Source organism: Parasteatoda tepidariorum, chromosome 6 (genome assembly GCF_043381705.1).
Source record: "Parasteatoda tepidariorum isolate YZ-2023 chromosome 6, CAS_Ptep_4.0, whole genome shotgun sequence".
NCBI classification, from domain to species: Eukaryota; Metazoa; Arthropoda; class Arachnida; order Araneae; family Theridiidae; genus Parasteatoda; species Parasteatoda tepidariorum.
The window spans coordinates 56596428-56615915 of NC_092209.1; the positions used below are offsets into that span (position 1 = coordinate 56596428).

The window sequence follows — 19488 nt, forward strand, 5'->3', positions numbered from 1 at the left end:
ATATATATATATATATACTGGTATATTCGTGTATATGCTAATCAGTGATTCAGTTAGTAACTTGAAATTGAAAGTCAGCAATTTAAGCGGAATATTCGGTGACTAGAATTTTTCAAAATTAAAAAGAAAGGTAGACGAGGAAAACTTCAGGAAAATAGCATGTTTTGATTTCTTTCGCTTCTACATCTAGATTATTATATAACAAAATTATTGATAACAAAATTATTATTTTTAGTAAGTCAAAATAGTTTGATTTTTAGTGAGTCTAAGATTTACTATGAAGGAGTGAATTTTTAAAAGAGTTTCATTTTTCTGTTATTATCTATATTTTCAAATCTTTGCCTGCCAATTAGACAAATAGAAATTTTGGAGTATGCATAGTATCGATTAAAGTTGAAGCAATGGACGTTGAACCCTATTATCATACATCTTTAACTTGATTTGATGATACTATAGCATATATTAAGGTTCCATTTAACGTCTTATAAGGTTGCAATTAATTAACTAATTTGCTTAGTATACGGTTTAATGTTATGATATTAAGGTTCAACATTCAAAATAATTTTTGAGAGCGTATTGTAAAAGGTTTCAAATGATAAAAATAGAGTCGCGGTGGCTCAGGGGATAGAGCGTTTGCCTCCCAATGAGGTAAGCCCAGGATCGAATGCCAGCGGTGGCTGGTTGATACAAATTTCGCTCTCGGGTTTTACTGACCACAAAGCTAACTTAAAATATCCTCAAAGGTAAACGGATCATGGATTAAAACTCCCTCTCTTTTGGGCTAACTGTAGGAAGTTTTTGTGGTTTTCCTCTGCAGGTAACACAAATGCTGATTCGATCCATTAAAAGGCCCTCTACGAAGGCTAATTTGTCTTAATGCTTAATTCAATAGTTCCCTGGTTTTCTGGATAGGATTCCAAATTACAAGGCTACGGATTTCAGCATTGATAGTCGTAAATTCAGAATTGGGTCGGTTATAAAGTTATAAAATAAAATAAAATGATAACAATAATACCCTAGCTTACAGCAAGCCTTTAAACTTATCAACAGCGTGAATTTATATGTGCAAAAATGTTAAGGAACTAAGCTTTTTTTCGTGTCCACTTTAAAGATTTGTTGAACCAATTAAAATACAATTAATTATCAAGGAGTTTTGATTTTTAAAGAGTTTTCATACAATATTATACAAAAACAGTAAATGTTAACTAAGTAAGTGCTCGTAATCACGAAGGACGAAAAAACCAGAATGGAATCTAAGAAAGAACAGTTCAAGGACTAAATTTTTTTTCCGAGTATTGTATGAATATTTAAAGAGAATCTGTTCCAACTCCGATAATATGTAACTTAATTTTTTCTATTTTAAACTATTATAAAACATAGTTCATCATAATTTTGAAGAAGTAAAAAATAGAAAACAGAATCATATTGAAGAATAGACTATTCTCATAAATAAATTTTCATCTTAAGAAATTTTAATCAGAAAAACTTTTTTAAGCATTTTTTGTTATTCATTAATAATAGAGCCAAAAAAATATTAATGAGGCAGGGAATAAAACATGAAATAATCATAACTATTCCTAAACTTTCCTAAAAAGAGTAAAGGGTAATTTATTCTTGACAATTTTTTTTAAAACTTAAAATTTAGTCCTTTTAATATTTTTATATTTCCTAGAGAGAATAGGATTACTTGTATGTGGTGTAATATCAGGGTACGTAAGGCAGTTGTTACTAAATGAGGAAAGTTTAAAAAGCCAACCTTATGATAGAAAAACTAGTAATAGAGTTTTATATGAACGAAAAAAGTTACCTCAGTTTACATTATTTCCCTAAGCAAAGTTACTATGAAGCAATAAAATATTTGAATATTTAAAAAATAAATTAAACAAATAAGAATTAAATTAATTAATTAAAACATACCCTTTGCAAGAATGTCTTATCTTGAATATCTACATTTTATGACAAAGTGCTATTTCTTCCTGCTATGTATTTGTATTTAATGAATGCACGTGTAAGCTTCACAATTATTAAAGGTATGTGGATAATAGGCAGACACAATTGGCAAATAATGTCGTTTAGAAATATGAATCCTCGTCAAAATTTCATAAATCCCAATGATCATTTGAGATCAGCAAATTTTTTATGAATGAAATAACAGCATTTGCAATTTAAGGTAATTTTTAACTACCCTAGAAGCATTTTTTAACGAACACAAATATACATTGTTTTTTTATAATTTCCATACAAATCATTAAAAAAAATCATCTTTACGAACGTATATAACCAGTTGCTAGTTTCTAATATTCAGGTATTGTGCTAGTGTATACTCATAGTAACTCATAACAAGAACTAACAATGTTTCAATACGTAAGCTTACCAATTTTATTTGTCATTTGAAAATCGTTTTTTCTTATTTAAAATTCATTTTTGAAGTATACGTACTTTTGTTATTTTTTTATATTTATTAGTTTAATTTATTTTAAAGTATTTAAAAATCAATACTAAACATTTAAATAAATTTTAAAATATCAAAATTTATATATCTATGTAATATATCTATGTAAACAAAAATGTTTAAACCGTAATAAACTGTAATAAACCATTTAAACTGCGATTAACGTTTGATTTTAACAAAACTCAGCATTCATAGAACTTTTGTATTTATGAAATATAAATTATCTAAATATATTTATCTTATAGTAATTTTCATTTAAAATTGGAAATAATTTGTTATGATTAAATATATATTTAATTATGTATGATAGTTAAATTATATTCAAATCATTGTTCATTTAAGCTTAGAAATAAAGTTTTTGACTGGAGCAAGATACTGCTTTTTAAAATCATATTTTTTGAATTCATACAATATACGGAGTAATGTAGTCATCGCAAATAATTTAAAATTACTTTGAACATTGCTCATGGAATTATATGATTATATGTAAAACTTCAAAAAATTAAGCATAAAAAAATAAACCAGTAATTGAATTTTTTTAAAACAAAAACAATCCAATTTGATTAGAGATTATTTTTAATTAAAGACATTTATCTCGATGTAACCCAAGATGGCAATCATTAAGATATTTGAAATAAAAATCGATTGATTAAAATAAAAGTGTAGGTAATTTTTAAAAATAACTATAATGCAACAAAAATAAGTTTTCTTGTGCTAAAAAATCCCCCAACAAACACTCCATTCAACCACAAGTTCACAAGTTATAGTCAAAATTTTCACAAATGGTTATGACGTTTCTTTTCTACTTAGTTCAAAATGTCATTCTGCATAAAAACATTTTAAAATTTAGAATATTTAATTTAAAACTAAGAAATTTAAATAAACCAATCAACTTTCAGCTCTTTACTTCTGTTAAACAATTTGTGTTCATAAAAAACATCTTTTTTTGTTGTTTACAATCATAAATTTAGTTTTAGCAACATTTAGCAGTTGCTTTCTTTCCTCATTTGAAATTTTAGAGAACACGTTTTTTCGCTTTGTTATTGAATTTAATTCACACAAAAAATGAAAAAAAATTATTTTCTCGAGAATTACCTTTAAATTTTAAGAAAACAGTGTTTATTTTTTCGAACTTGTGATTTTTGATATAAATTTACAAGCTTAACGTGAGCTATAACTATGAAGTGTTAAGTTATTCAAAGTATTAAACAAACTTATAGTTTTCATAATGTAACTTATTAAATGTATAACGTAATGAACGTAATAAAATTAAGTTCGAAAAAAAATTTTTAAAAACTCCATTTTGTAATTAACCAAAATTAATAAACAGTAAAAGTAAATAATGAAGGTAAATAATAAAGACAAGTTATAGGAACTAGTTTTCGAGCAAACAATTTTATATAAGCTAAGCAGTTTTTGAAACTCATTATCTAATTTAAACTTGTAGTTTTTAAGAAGCTTCGGTTCACAATAACCTTAAAAATAAATGACCCTGAAATTAAAGCAATAATGTAACTTTTTACAATTCAAAAATACCAAAACATTTCATCAAAAATATCAAACCATTTCATAGTACTTAATGATAACTATATTCTTTTTCTTTTTTGAGTATAGACCTTCATTTAGAGTTATATGACTTTTTATCTTAGAGTATAGATTCATTATGAAAACTATGAATCTTATTTATTTACATACCTACATTTAAAAATGAAAAAACACGGATAATCATTCCAGAAAACGATTTTAATATAATTTAAATATTTTAAAATTATTTAAATTTTTGTAAGAAATTTTTTTTTTAAAAATATAACTTTATTTAAGAATTATTTCCTTAAGTTTCTTACTAATTTTTTTCTTGCTTAATTGTGTTTTCAAATAATCAAATGTTTTTAATTTTTCGTGCAAAAGTCATGAAAAATTTCATAAAGGAAATGAGAAATCTCGATAAACTTGGTTGAACTACTTTTTCTCAGATTTATTCTTTTTCTTTTAGAGTGTATAATATTTTCCGTGAGCATTAAATGTTTTGAATCCTTTCAGACAAAAATAATTTTAGTTTCGTGTGGATTAAGCTTGCTGATTCATTCCACTTTTGTTCAAAGTCAAGCTGTATCATCACAATCTGCATCTTCTTTGGGTGGTTTACCAGTGGGTACCGTATCAAGGTTTGGTCTAAATGGAAACAATCAGTTCCTTACATCTTTAGGTAAGCAAAATAATTTTAAAACTATTTATAGACTTTCTCAGGCAGAATAATAACTATTTTTATCAGTGTAATCAATAAAAAAATATTGTATCTGATTATGTAACTCCTGTAAGTACTTTTTTCTTGCAACTCTAATTTATGATACAAAGAGTTTTAAAAGAATGCACATTTGAATTAAAAAAATAGTAAACGAAAACGTAAATTTGTTATTTCTTCTTTAGAAAATGAATAATAGGTAGCTAAAAAATGCTAATTAGTCATATAATTGTTTATACTTATACTCTGATAGAATAAACTAATATTGAAGTTTTTAAATTTTTTAAATGTCTTAAAGTTAAAACGAATAAATACTTTGACATAGAAATCTGAACTTGCGCCTTGCTAGCAGTCACTTGAATATTTTGAGGCTGTTATTTTTTACGGGTAATAATCTCGAACAGTTTGGTTTTCCTATTTATTATTAAAATAAAATTAATTTTTTTATCGCCACTTCGTCATCGATTCTCTAACTTTTAATGGATTCTCAAACCTGTTTCTTTACTCCAGCAGACATTTTATCTCATTTGGCTTCTGTCAAGAAGCAACAATAGATAACTCAGAAACTAACCTTACATGGAATTTATTGGTCGATGGACTACTACATGGACTACTACATGTATGAAGTAAGTCAAAAGATTAATTATTTCAAAACAGGCGTTATAAGTCACCAAATTTACTTTCAGTTACTTTAATATACTTCATATCGTTTTATATACACTGTAAAAAATTCTACATCATAATACACACATCATATACTACATCATATGCTACGGTAAAAAATACCAGCACTCAGAGTACTGTTACTTTTTACCGTAAAATGCATTTTTGCTGGAATTAACAACTCTGACATACTGTGATTTTTATAGTACTAGTTACCGTAATATCACTGAATCATTCTGATTAAATCAATATTACTGTAAAAATTACTGTATAATATTTTGCTTTAAAAATGGATTTCAGGATAAAATGAATTTTATGGATGATATACCGAAAGTGACGATATTTTATGCGTATTGCAATTCGAAATTTTTTTCAGTGTATCAAAATTTAATTATCTTGTGGTTTTCTTTTTTCCACTATGTAATTTCATAAATGTTTCAGGTAATGCAAAAGTTGGTACCTCTGAGCGTCAAGTTCTTCCATTCGTGCCGATCCCTTGGTGGCTAACTGCACCTAACTTTTACTACAGACCAAGACCAATTGCTGTTAGACCTATAGCAGCCCGGCCAACAATTGTTAGGCCAGCTTCCAGGCCAACTTCTGGAGTAAGTGGACGAGGAAGTGGTGGAAGTGTTGAAAATAATAACAGCCTCTTAGGATTAGATTTAGGAGGATTGCTTGGAGGATTATTAGGTGGACTTGGAGGAAGTGGAGGGATCCTTGGCTAGTAACTAATTTCGATTGGAATTCATTTACTAAGTCAGAGGAATTTTTTCATTCATTTGTGTATAAAGTGTATTGTATATTTTAAATTAAAAAGAGGGAAACAAGAAAATGGTGATTGTTATTTCTTAGAAATTAATTATACTATATCTACTTAATTGATTATGTTACATCAGTTATTTACCTTTCATTGCTTGACCGAAACATAATCCACTAAAAATATTAAGCAATTTTTATAAAATTTAATGAACAATAATTATACAGAATTATTGTTCATTATTGTTATTAAATATACAGAATTCAATAGAACTTGAGTTTTGTGATCTTCAAAAATTTATAGGGTGGTCAATATAATCTCATACATCTTGACATCTAACTTTTCGATGTGGTATGTTTATGTATACCACAACAGAGAATCATAAAACAAATTGTAACAAATCACACATACTAGGAAAATAATTCTTTTCTTATAACAAACACATTGATGACACAGCTCAATACATATAATTTTAGGACCAAAATATTTAATCTATTGAACTATATGCATTACAGTTATGATAATTATATTTTTGTTATTAAAAAGTGGACTCAGCCTTTCAGTAGACTTTAAATAATAAAAATATACTGTATGCTGAAATATCAGGTATAAATAAACAATTAAGTATAAATTAAAGGAAGTATAAATAAAAAAAAGCATGAATAACCAATATATTCAAGTATTACGCACTTAAAATGTTTCCTCAAAGCTGACATATAAATAACCTTTACAGTGAAAAACATTGGAATCAGGATTCTAATACTAAATTTTACAACAAAGTTCTCATACTAATAAACCGCACAGCGAAAAACGATGGAACCAGGATTTCATACAGTAACTTTTGTAACAAATTTCTCATGTTGATAAACCGTACAGCAACAAACGCTTGAATCAGGATTTCAGATATTCAGGATTTTAGATTTTTGTAGCAAATTTTTCATATTAATCACCTATACATTTACAGCGAGAAACGAGGGAATCAGGATTTTATACAGTAACTGTAACAAATTTCTCATGTTAATAAACCGTACAGCGACAAAAGTTGGAATCTGGAATTCAGATAGTAACTTTTGTAACAAATTTTTCATAATAATAGCCCGTACAACAAAAAAATGCTGGAATCAGGATTTTAGATAGTAACTTTTGTAACAAAGTTTTCATATTAATCACCCATGCAGTGACAGCGAAAAACGATGGAATCAGGATTTTATACAGTAATTTTTGTAACAAATTTCTCATGTTAATAAACCGTACAGCAACAAACGTTGGATTCAGGATTTCATATAGTAACTTTTGTAGAATAATTCTCATACTAATAACCAGTACAGCGAAAAACGTTGGCATCAGGATTTCAGATAGTATCTTTTGTAACATTTGTTGAAGTTAAAATGCAGAAAAGCGTCCAAAAAATATTTAAACCATGATAATCAGAAGTATTTTGAAGATATTAAAATGACTGTCACAAAGACAACTCTAGAAATGTTTTATGGTTATGTTTCATAAAGTTTTTCTTTTGACAAATTGTAGAATATGCAAGTTTCTTAAATCACCTGAAAGGATATTTGTTGCATTTTGAGCTGAGAGAAAATTCGCGGTATTATAGGTATCTATTACTCTTGGCAAAATTTTCTATTTACAACTAACTGCATATTATTCGTCGAATTGAACATCTGTTTTAATTCGTCAAACCTCAAGTTTATTTAATTTAATTGCCTTAAATTGTTTATTTTTTAATATAAAGCTAAGGTTTACCTCAAGAGAGGGCGTAAAGTCCAGGAACCCATATTAGTCCCAAAACACTCATTAAAAACAATTTGAAGTTATATTCTACTTATGTAGAATTGCTTAAAGAGGATTTTCAATTCTAATATTCATATTCTAGTATTTTGCACTATTTTAATATTTATGTTATTATGTAACGCTTCCAATACTGAACATTGATATTTGGTAAAATATGCACTATAATATAACAAGCTATCGTAAAATGAAGATAAAATAAATTGAAAATTATAGTTCTTACTGCCACACATTTTGTAAAAATACAAAACTGAAAAGTATATTTAACCTAAATGGTTTTTAGGACATGCTTTAAGCCACAGTTTCCCAACCTATTTTGAATCAGCGCCTACTTTGAAAGACAAATTTTTTCAACAACACCTAAAAAAAGTTTTAAAAATTTGATAAAACTTCTTATAGCATTCTGTGAGTCGTGATGGCTCATGGGATAGAGCTTTCGCCACCCTATGAGATGACCCGGATTCGAATCTCAGAGTAGGCTGGTTGATACGAATTCCGCATCCGGTTCCCATCGACCACAGTGTTGACGTAATATAAAATAACCTCAGTAGTAGATGGATCCTGAGGTACAGTCCCCTTGCCGTCAGGCTAACCGAGGGGATTTTCGTGGTCTTTCCTTTCCATGTAACGCAAAAGTGGGCTGATTCCATCAAAATGTCTTCCACGAAAGCAAATTTCTCTCAATACTTGATCATAAGACGTTCACTTTTCTTCTAGATTGAGTTCAAAATTACAAGGCTACGGAATTGAACACTGGTTGTCGTTAACTCAAAATTGTGTTCGCTGTTTAATAACGGTTATAAAATAAAATATAACATTCTATATTTCAATATGGTAAACTTAATTGTAGAGTTTATTTATTGAAAATTCCATTTTATTGCCGTTTATCCTCAGTTCAAAATTTCAGCCCCCTACACTATTAGAAATTTCTCGGAAGAAATGGTTAAATAACAATTTTTACCATATTTAAACGAAACAATCATATAACCATAAAAAAGATGGTATTAAACTGTTAACTGTGAGAAAAATCGTTTATTAACTGCTCTTACGTAATACGGTTAAGCAACCAACATTTTATCGCCCCAGTTAAGCCCACCTAATAAAGCCACTTAGTTCTTTGCAAATGGGAACATATTATAGCTGAGAGAAATAATCTGACTATGATGAGGGAAGTCTTGCTTCCCCGTCATTAGCCGTATCGTTGGGTTGTATAGTGGAATTATGAATGTTCATTTAGGCCAATATTGAATGAATAAAACAATAACAGTTGAGTTTCCAGGAAATAATGTGCAAATCATTGAATGTAAATTTAGATTTTATTAAGTATAATTTGAATCAGATAGTGGCCACATCTTCAAAATAAGAAATCCCTTAAAGGGATGAAATAATAATACTCTCTATTGAGAGATCATAAAGCCAGAACAACATTTCTGACGGTTATAAAATAAAGACTGGGGAGGACCCCCAGAAGGGGTCCCAGTCTCACCAATTTAGAAATTCAAAGTGAATATATTTATTCTCAACGGACAGAGAAAGAGTATGGGTAGGAGATCCAAAATTTGGCGATTTATCATAATATATCATAGCCAAAAACAAAGCCAACTAGCATATCCACATGGGTTTAAAAGAACACCTTGGCGATCACGAGTCGCCAACAAATTTATGTGAATTATTATAACCATGCAACCGAAACATTTAGCCGTTGGATTATTAGAATAAAAAGTTATAAATAGATTTTTGTTTTCGATTAGAGGCGACAGTGAATTTATATGTCTGCATAATAATGAAATAAAAAGAAAGTATCCGTTACATTGATCTGGAAGAGAAGAAATAAATATTTTATGTTCGCTTAAAAAGATTAAGTTTTTGATTTATTTTAAAAATAATTCTATTAATAAAAATAAGCTTAAGTAATGAAGGATATTTTAAAAGATAGAAAATAAATATGTGTATGCCAATTCTGGCATCACACTGACAGTCTCATGACCGATAAAATTGGGGTTCGAATCCTAGCGTTGACGCCACAATATTCCCTTCAACACATAATGAGTTTCCACGGTCCTGCACTCCGCAATTCGTGTCCTACATACTCCAATGCCATTTAACTAACGAAAAGTCTAACTCCTATATCTAGATAAAATACAGAAAATCCTCAGCGGCCATGTCGTATGATTATGCGGCATGTAAAAGATTCTTGGAGTGCCTTATTGGCTCTTGGCATTTCCGGCAAAATTAAATTCCTAGTGCACTTCAGCATCCAAATAGAGTCTCGGTGCTGCCATCTAGTGTGGCAGAAACTACACGTCCAAATTAACATGGCCAACGGTATCTCATCCATTGTGGTGGTCCTGAATGAGTGGATACCACTTCTGGAGAACGCACTAGGTCTGCTCATGGGGAAGACTGATTGTGCAGCTCATAAGAAATAAAAAAAAATATCTAGATAAATTTTTTTTTAAGATTTTAGATGTTTTAACCATCTAAACCTTAAAAAAAATAATAGTATAGTTTTGTTTCCATGATTTTATAATCATAATAGTTGTAAACGGTTTCAAAACCGTAAAGGTAAAAAATGTTCTTTATGGTAAATTTTATGGTTAATCGGATGGCAGACTACTGCCAGATATTTTATCATAATTTTAGAATGAAAATTCTAACAGTGTAGAGCAAATGGTATTGGTACACAAACTTAAACTCTTTCTTTTAATACTTGCTTTAATATAATAATTTTTCGTAATTTAAGTGCACCAATATTAATTTATTTTTATATTTTTGTGGTGAAACCATTAGCAAACAATGAGTGAAACATTAAATTATTGAGTGTGGACATAATTATAACAGTGTTAAAAAAGAAATGTAAGTAAAACTATAAATAGTTATCTGAAGTTTTCGAAATATTTTAAATTTTATTAAAAGTTATATAATTTAAAACAGTCAACAGATTTTTCCCCCGAGTGACTGACCCAGCGTTTTTTTATTAATATTAAAAGAATGTATGTTTTTACTCAGACAAATTTTAACTTGAACCAGAATTTCAGCAAATAAATAATAGCTATTCAAATTTTTTTTGGAATCGAAATATTATAAATAATTTTTCAATAATTTAAATAGTTCGACAAAATTAAAATTGTCGCAAAGATAACTTCATTAATTGTGCATTAAGGAATGAAAAGTAAATAAAAACCGTGAAAACCTTCAGTTACTAAACTATAGCTGAGGAATCATAACAATATTTTTATGCCTAACTTGACTATTTAAAGCTTTAGTTAATATACCTTACACTGTAAAAAAAAGGCTATATACATCTTAAAAAAAGTGCCGGCACTTAGTATGCATCATCTGTAAAATTCATTTTTACCGTAAAATATTGTACCATAATTTTAGAGTAATATTTATTTAATAAAAGTGATTCAGTGATTTAGTGGTAATTATTACTGTAAGAATTGTGGTACATTAGATTTACAACACATTTTGTTCCGTGTCATGTTCCGGTAGAAATAGATTTTTTTTTGAAAAAAGTACCCTGGTCCGGAAGTTTTTAAAATATACAACATAGTTTTACCAGAGAAAAGCAAGCCATATCTGTTCTTGTTATTGCATTAATCAAAATCATTATAAAGCAATCGAAGGTTTGAACATAAAAACTAATAAATTTTTTTAAAAAATAATAAAGGTCTTATTTCTTATAAAATTGTTTTTTTTTCTCCAGAAAATCAGTTCGAAGTGTTATTTCTTACTGCTATGTACTTGTATTCAATGAATACACGTGTAAACATCACAATTATTGAAAACACGTGATCAATTTACAGACACGATTAACAAAAAATGTTGTCTAGAAATTTGAATCCTAGTCTAAATTCCATAAATCACAATGACCATTTCAGATCAGCAAAATTAAACAATGGTATTTGCATTTTATGTTACTCAATATATTTTTTAGACAGTTCAAAACTTTTAAAAAAATATAAAATATGTACTTTCTATAATTCCAAAGCTAATTGTTTAAAAAATCTTAACTTAAATACTTATTGTCTTTAGAAGCATATAAAACCGGTCACTATTTTCCCAGTCTGTAGCTGTTTCGCTAGTACAAACTCATAGTAACTCATAACGAAGTTGAACAATGTTTCAATACGTAAGTTTGCATAATTTATTTTTAGTTGATAATTTTTCAAATAATTTGCAAAATTTTACTAAAATTTACTTTTAATAATTTTTATACTTCTAGTAATTAAATTTTATTAAAAAACACTTAAAGGGAATTATAAATTTGCATACAACTAAAGTCAAAGCTAAAAAGTTTAATTAAAGATGATTATTTTCTAATTGAAATTGAAATTTATACTAAGAGAATTAAGATTTTTGTGTTTATAAAATTTAAATTGTAGTAGTAGATGTATTTCTTTTAAATTCTGATTTCAATTTGGAAACTGCACAATCATACAAATTTAAGCTTAACTTTAATTAGATTTTGATTAAAACAAAGAACGGTTCTCAAGGAATAAGCTATTTTATTTTCGAACAATTTCAACTTATATCTATATTTGTTTATGAATTTATAAAATATATGAATTTATAAACGAAACTTTGAATTTTTGAAACTTAGAAGTATAAAACTAATAAAAAATCTCATGATTTTTTATTTTTCTGGAAATTTGATTTATTTTAAAATGCATATGAAAAATACTATAATCTGTGTAAACACTATAAAAATCAAGACAAAAAAATTAATTATTGTTAAATCTTCTGTGTTTATAAGTCAGCAACAATTTATTTTTATTAAAAAGAAAAAGAAACGCATTTGGGAAGAAAAAAATTTTTTATGAATTTTTATTTGTCTCAAAATTATTTGTATCAGAATTTTTTTATTTGTTATAAAAAAACTTTTTATTTGAAATTATTGATACTAAACAGAAAAAAAAGTGCTCCTATAATTGCTTACGAATAAGAGTTTCAAGCTAATAAACATTTATTTTCTTATAGATTGAATACAATCGCACATGGTAACCATAAAATTTCTAAGATTGTAATTTTATTGAACATGGAATTTTTACTTTGCTTTGAAATTAAATCAATGCTTTGAAATTTAAACAAAACTGCTTAGGTAAGATTTTTACAGCTTTAATACAAATAACTATTAATATCTACCCGGAGAACGAAATTCTGGTAAAATTGCATTCTTTTATTGAGTTTTTTATTCATAGACAATTTGATATTTATAAATATAAATTTCTCACTTACGAAAAACTTTTTCAAAAAATTATAATCTCTGCAAAGTAACGACACTATCAGATAAAAATAACATTTCTGAAAATAAACTCCATGCATGAACTGAAATATCCTGCCACAATGTTGCTGTCTGAGTAATTATTTTTTTCATTCAAATTTATTTTTCCGTGTATATGATGTTTTCCAATCGCCATTAATAATTTTGAATCCTTTCAGGCAAAAATTATTTTAGTTTCGTGTGGATTAAGCTTGCTGATTCATTCCACTTTTGTTCAAAGTCAAGCTGTATCATCACAATCTGCATCTTCTTTGGGTGGTTTACCAGTGGGTACCGTATCAAGGTTTGGTCTAAATGGAAACAATCAGTTCCTTACATCTTTAGGTAAGCAAAATAATTTTAAAACTATTTATGGACTGTCTCGGGCAGTATAATAGTTATTTTTATCAGTCTAATTTGTAACAAATTACAGTATTTGATTAAGTAATTTAAATAAATTCGAAATATTTTCTTTAAATATTATATTTTTTATATATCTCAGGTTAGTAATTTTAAGGCATTTTGGATGAACTAAAAAAAAACTTTTTCATCAGTTTAAAATCCTAAAATTTTTTAAGAAAAATATAATTTACCATGCTACTCTATTAGAAAATTTGGTTTAGTGTTGAATGGCTTAATGTTGTTATTAGGCTTAACGTTGTTTTCTTTGAAACATTATACGGTGCAAATTTACTTTAACTTTAATAATATATTAAACGGAATCGTGTTTCTGTCAAGAAGACCTATACTAACGTACACTCAACTTTTACAAGAAGGGAAAATAATGGTTTACTTAGAACCGCATTAAAGTTGAAGCGACTTTAAAAGCATTTTTCAAAGAGCAATATTTTTAACAGTATAGTTGCATTGAATAGAGGAAAAAACAAACTATTTCCGTCATTTTTGCAGAGGGAGCTATTGATCAGAATTAACGCATGGAGGGAATTTTGTTGTAGTTACGTTTGAAACTGAATTAAACCGAAAAATTAGTAAAATTTACGATAATCCATTGTTACAAGATAGGAGGATTTTTATGTACTTGTTTCATGTAATACTAAAAATTTTACAAATTCTTTGAATCTTTTCAGTGTGTTTTTTAGATGTGTGATTCTAAACTCTAAAGTTGTTTTTCTTTCTTTCAAATTTTAACTATTCTTCTCTTTCAGTGACCGTTTTAATTAATTCTTGAATATTATATTATAATTCAATACAGGGTTAGAAATTTAAATATTTATATATTTTAGTGACTATTATGCGTATTACTATAAGTGATTCATAAAATTAAAGAAAAATATGCCAAGTTTTTTTTTCAGTTAAAATTATTTGAGGACTGATCCTTTTGTTAGTTGACAAGCATCTAACGTAATCAAAATCGTTCCACAAAATGTTTAGTTTCACACTGTCCTAATACTGCATAAATGAGTTATTACGATTTTTTTCTAATCTTAATGCTGTAATTCTGTATCAATGCGTTATAACGGTTTTCTTTTGCTATTCATAATGCTGCATAAATGTGTTATTCCGTTTTCTTTGCAATTCCTAGTGCTGCATAAATGCATTATAACGGATTATTTTTGCTATTCCTAATGCTGCATCAATGCGTTACAACGTTTTTTTTGCTATTCCCAATGCTGCATAAATGAGTTATTAAGTTTTTTTTTATTTTGCTGTTCCTAATGTTGCATAAATGTGTCAGTAGGGTTTCATTTTTACTATTCCTAATACTGGATCAATACGTTAGAAAAGAATTTTTTTTACTATTCTAAATACTACATAAATGCGTTATTACTGGATTTTTCCTATTCCTAATGATGCATAAGTGTGTTATCACGATTTTTGTACTGTTTCGGCATCGGTGGTTCATAAATAGCGTCTTTGACTTAACCCCATAAAAAAAAGTTGTATAGACAAAGTCATGGGAACTTAGGTGGTGGTGTGATTGAGGTAAATCACTTGTCTCAAACGAGTTCTAGACACTGTTTATGAATCATTGAGATATCTAATTTTAAAAATACAATTTTTTTAAAGAAAAGAAATTCGATTTCTCATGAACTAATCGACCGATTTTGCCCATTTTTTTGTGATTTGCAAAATGACATTTTTAAAATGATGTAAAAAATTCTTTACCCTACAATTCAAAATTTTTTCGTACAGCAAAATGTTTGATTCAATCATATAGTGAAAATTTTGATTTGTAAGAAAGTGTTCGATCGATTAAGTTCAAATTTGGCGATTTGGCATGTAAAACGATATGCTTATAAATTGTATAATTTATGCGTAATAATAACAATAAACGTAGCAATAAATTATATACGTAAAAATTCAAAATTTTTTGTACTATTATTGAATAAAATAATAAAAAATATTAAATATTTTCTAAAAGATGTTTTTCACATGGAATTATCTTTGGATAAGCGAGCTTTATAATTTCGTACAAAAAATTTTCAATTTGCCTCAAAAGTTCTCAAGATATGGCAAAATACGCAAAAATAAGATTAACATTAAGTAACTCAAGCTTTAGAGTGCTCTCCAGACCGAACTATCAGAACCATATCTCCACTAACACAGCTACCCCTGCATTTTTGGGGTCAGAAATCTGAATCCGTAGTAAAAAAGGCATAAAGAAAATGCGTAAAGGCTTAGAAAAAGCAGATTTTTTGTGTGCTTTAACTTAAAATATCATCTGCACTAATTAATTTGCACACTTGAAGTCACCTTCTCAAACTATTAAGATTGAGTCCTAAAACGCGAAGATTCGATCATTAGATCAAAAATTACTTAAAGCATTCTTCTTTTTTACATTGGGAAACAAGATAACGATTAAGTACTTAGGATTTAGATGCTTTAACTAGTTAATTCTGCAAATAATCATACACGGAACCTAGAGATAGATGGTAGAACTATGTAACTCTTAAAATTATGCAAAAAATTAATTTTCTTTCAAATCTAGATGATTTAAGTTCAATTGTTTTCACGATATATTCGCGATATCCTATATATCATTATTTTATTATCTTGTGGTTTTCTTTCTCTACTATGTAATTTTATAAACGTTTCAGGTAACGCAAAAGTTGGCACCTCCGAGCGTCAAGTTCTTCCATTCGTGCCAATCCCTTGGTGGCTAACTGCACCTAACTTTTACTACAGACCAAGACCAATTGCTGTTAGACCTATAGCATCCCGGCCAACAATTGTTAGGCCAGGTTCCAGGCCAACCTCTGGAGTAAGTGGACGAGGAGGTGGTGGAATAGTTGAAAATAATAACAGCCTCTTAGGATTAGATTTAGGAGGATTGCTTGGAGGATTATTAGGTGGAGTTGGAGTAGGAGGAGGAATTTTTGGTTAAAAATTAATTTCGATTGGAGTTTACTGATTAGGTAAGAAAATGTTTTACAGTCATTTATAGATGTTTCGTATTGTATATTCTAAATAAAAGTAACACAAAAGGAAAATGGCGATATTATCTGAAATGAATCGCAGAATTACAATTAATAAAAGTTGAGTTACTTACTTTTAATTTGTTGGCGTTACCTTAATCCTTAAACAATCTCAAAAATGTATCAAAGATTAATAAATCACATTATAAAAAATTACGAGTTTATTAGAAATTATTAAAGAATTCAAGTATATGTACTTCAAACATTGCAGGGTGGTCAAGCAATCTCAATCGTCTTAACAGTTTAATTTAATTTTTACTTTCTCTTTAAATCTCTTAAGAAATATCTCTTTATGTGTTCAATGCAAAATTTTCAAAAAATTTTTCTCAGAAGCATATTTCTGTTTTATTGTTAGTATTTGTTTTCGAGTTTTGATTTTGAATTACAAAGAGCAAGAGACGAACAGAGAAATTCGAATTTCGTCCCATATAATAGTAATAATTGACCACTATTCCATGTACTTTAAAATAAAAAATATATTTTAATATCAATGATTCTTGCTAACACCGAAGTAGGCTTTAGAAAAGTCATTAATTCACCAACGATTTTTTCTTATAAAAATGCATGCAGATATTCAGATTAGTATTCTTATTTTTCTTTTTGTAAAACTAGCATGATAAGTTTACAGTTTGCAACAAGTTACTTTTTCCCCACAAAATACTATCATTGACGCGTCAACAAACTTTCGTTATAAGAGTGTATGCAGATACTCAGTTTAGTGTTTCGTTTTTTCTTTTTGCAAAAATAACATGATAAGTTTGCAGTTTGCAAAAAGTAGCTTTTTTACTAATAAACAAAACTTTTTTGAATAAGTCTTCAAACAATCGCTTCAACAATTGCATTTAAATAGAAACTTTTATTTACGTAGATATATTTCTGTAGTGTTTCAAAAAAATTGAGAAAGCTTGATACAGACAATATCATGACTAATGTATACAAATTATTATAAACCGTATTTGTTATAAATTCGGTAATTACATTTTTATTTTTAAGACAGTGGTAGGTATTTTTTAGGGAGATTGATAAAAAATAAATAGTTTTGTACTCAAGTAACAGGTTTTATTTGTGGAAATAATAAACTATGTAACAAAAATTACTCGAATTACGAAAGTAAATTGTGTAATCATAAACGTTCAAAAATTTCTAAAACGAAGGTATATTTCAACGAAATGTATTTTTAAATTCAGAAATAATTTTAAAGTTACAAAGAACAACCCAAAAATACCAAAATAAAGTTTTTTCTGTGACACACACATTTTAAACTCATCTTGAAGGAATTTACGACGTCTTGTGCTGCATACAAAATTGCAATATAATTGGTATTAACATTCACAGATTAGAATAAACTTTATCAATTAACGTTTAATTACATAATGTGTGTTGATTATAAGAACACATGATCACATGATTTTAAAATGTTCAATTACTTACTTAATCTATTCAATTTCACTTTGTTACAGGTAACATATAGGATTTATAATTATTTTAAGGAAGTAATTAATATAAACTTAAGTACAAAACTTCAAATGTTCTTAAAACTTTTATTTTATTTCAGGAAACATACTGACAACGGATTTATAATTTCATCTACAACTTTGGAAACTTCTGTAAAAGATTATCAATGTTTTTGTAGTTCATTCAAACAATAAAATGTTCATTTTTTGTGATATCTTTGGGGAATTCCTTTATGGGCAAATTGGAACATTTTATGCATATATATTTGAAAATCATTCTTTTTTTATTTACTATCCCTATAACTAAGTTAAAATATGTGCAAAATGCTTACCATATGTGCGAATGCAACGATAAATTTTTTAAAAAAATGGGAAATTAGAAACATTTTACAGGAATGTATTAAAATAATTAACTACAGCAAAAGTGTTTCAAATAAGCTGTAAAAAGAGAAAATAATTGTGTTTTTTCAAATCTAAAATGAAATACGTGGTAGAAAAAATTTCTTAAAAAATGACTTCAATCACAACCGAAAATTTCTCCCAAGTAATTTTCTCTCACTTGAAAACACCAGTGTAGGGAATAGCGGGGAAGGTCTATTGTCCAGAACACACTTGCCCGATATTGTCTACAATGATGTTCTTTCAGTTTAGAGGTCATTGACTCCGAAACTAATATTTTTTCTAATCTAAATGTGAAGTTAATAGTTAGTTAAATTGATGAATGGTGGTCAAGTTTTTGGTTTGGTTGTACTCAAATTATTGAGATTTAAGATGAGGAAAAAAGTAAATTCCTTCTTTATAACACCCATTTCAGTTATACTTAGTTTCATCAAAAAAATATCAGAGAAACACTCATAAGTTTTTCATTACCAGTTTTTTTTTTTGCTTTTAGTTACTCAGAAATTAATTACAAACGAAGATTTTTTTCACCCTTTTTTCATTATACATAAAATCCCGAGAAGGATTATCAATATCTTGCAATAAATCAAGTCTAATATGTAATATTACTAATAAACTTGTCTTTAAACTTTTAAGTGCTTAAAGTTTAAGATTTACAACGATCATAATGCCAATATACCCTATTAATATCAATATATCTTAACCAGATAACACAAAAGAAACTAATGTAATCAAACTGAATATAAAAAACGTGCTTATTTAGTGTATACATTTGAATTACTTAAATATTGGGGTCGAATCGAAATAACTTAAAATTGCTTTATCAAACAAAGAAGCAAATGAAGGGCTTATTACGAGATAATTATATACCACTTTATAGATGCTTTTATGTATAATGAAGAATTAAAAAAAATGTAGGAAGTTTCTAATTCTCGTCTGGCAAAGTTGAAGAGAAAAAATATTATTACTTACTTGTAATAATCTTTTGATATAACATTTTAAAATTAAAGTAATAGAA

The 19488-nt window shown here is 27.6% G+C and overlaps 3 protein-coding genes across 3 annotated transcripts in view; 2 read left to right on the forward strand and 1 right to left on the reverse strand.

Annotated features, from left to right (window-relative positions):
• LOC107456936 (eukaryotic translation initiation factor 4 gamma-like) overlaps positions 1-2039 on the reverse strand; it is a 15413-nt gene extending 13374 nt beyond the window's left edge. The window contains exon 1 of the mRNA XM_016074931.2: positions 1918-2039. The gene's annotated coding sequence lies outside the window, so the exon portion shown is untranslated. The remainder of the gene's footprint in view (positions 1-1917) is intronic.
• A 190-nt stretch (positions 2040-2229) lies between these two features.
• On the forward strand, positions 2230-6192 carry LOC107456935 (uncharacterized). Its single transcript, XM_016074930.3, has 3 exons — positions 2230-2364; positions 4493-4658; positions 5799-6192. The coding sequence occupies exons 1-3, from the start codon at positions 2353-2355 to the stop codon at positions 6083-6085; spliced, it is 465 nt and encodes a 154-aa protein (XP_015930416.1). The 5' UTR covers positions 2230-2352; the 3' UTR covers positions 6086-6192.
• Positions 6193-11900: 5708 nt separating this feature from the next.
• LOC107456934 (uncharacterized) lies at positions 11901-18286 on the forward strand. The gene is made up of 4 exons (XM_016074929.2): positions 11901-12049; positions 13360-13525; positions 16240-16557; positions 18173-18286. The coding sequence occupies exons 1-3, from the start codon at positions 12038-12040 to the stop codon at positions 16524-16526; spliced, it is 465 nt and encodes a 154-aa protein (XP_015930415.1). The 5' UTR covers positions 11901-12037; the 3' UTR covers positions 16527-16557; positions 18173-18286.
• The last annotated feature ends 1202 nt before the right edge of the window (positions 18287-19488 follow it).

Bases quoted from the DNA above. Each gene is read 5' to 3' on its own strand.
- LOC107456934 (XM_016074929.2), top strand. The intron at 13,526-16,239 runs GTAAGCAAAATA...TAAACGTTTCAG, and splicing joins TCAGTTCCTTACATCTTTAG to GTAACGCAAAAGTTGGCACC.
- LOC107456935 (XM_016074930.3), top strand. The intron at 4,659-5,798 runs GTAAGCAAAATA...TAAATGTTTCAG, and splicing joins TCAGTTCCTTACATCTTTAG to GTAATGCAAAAGTTGGTACC.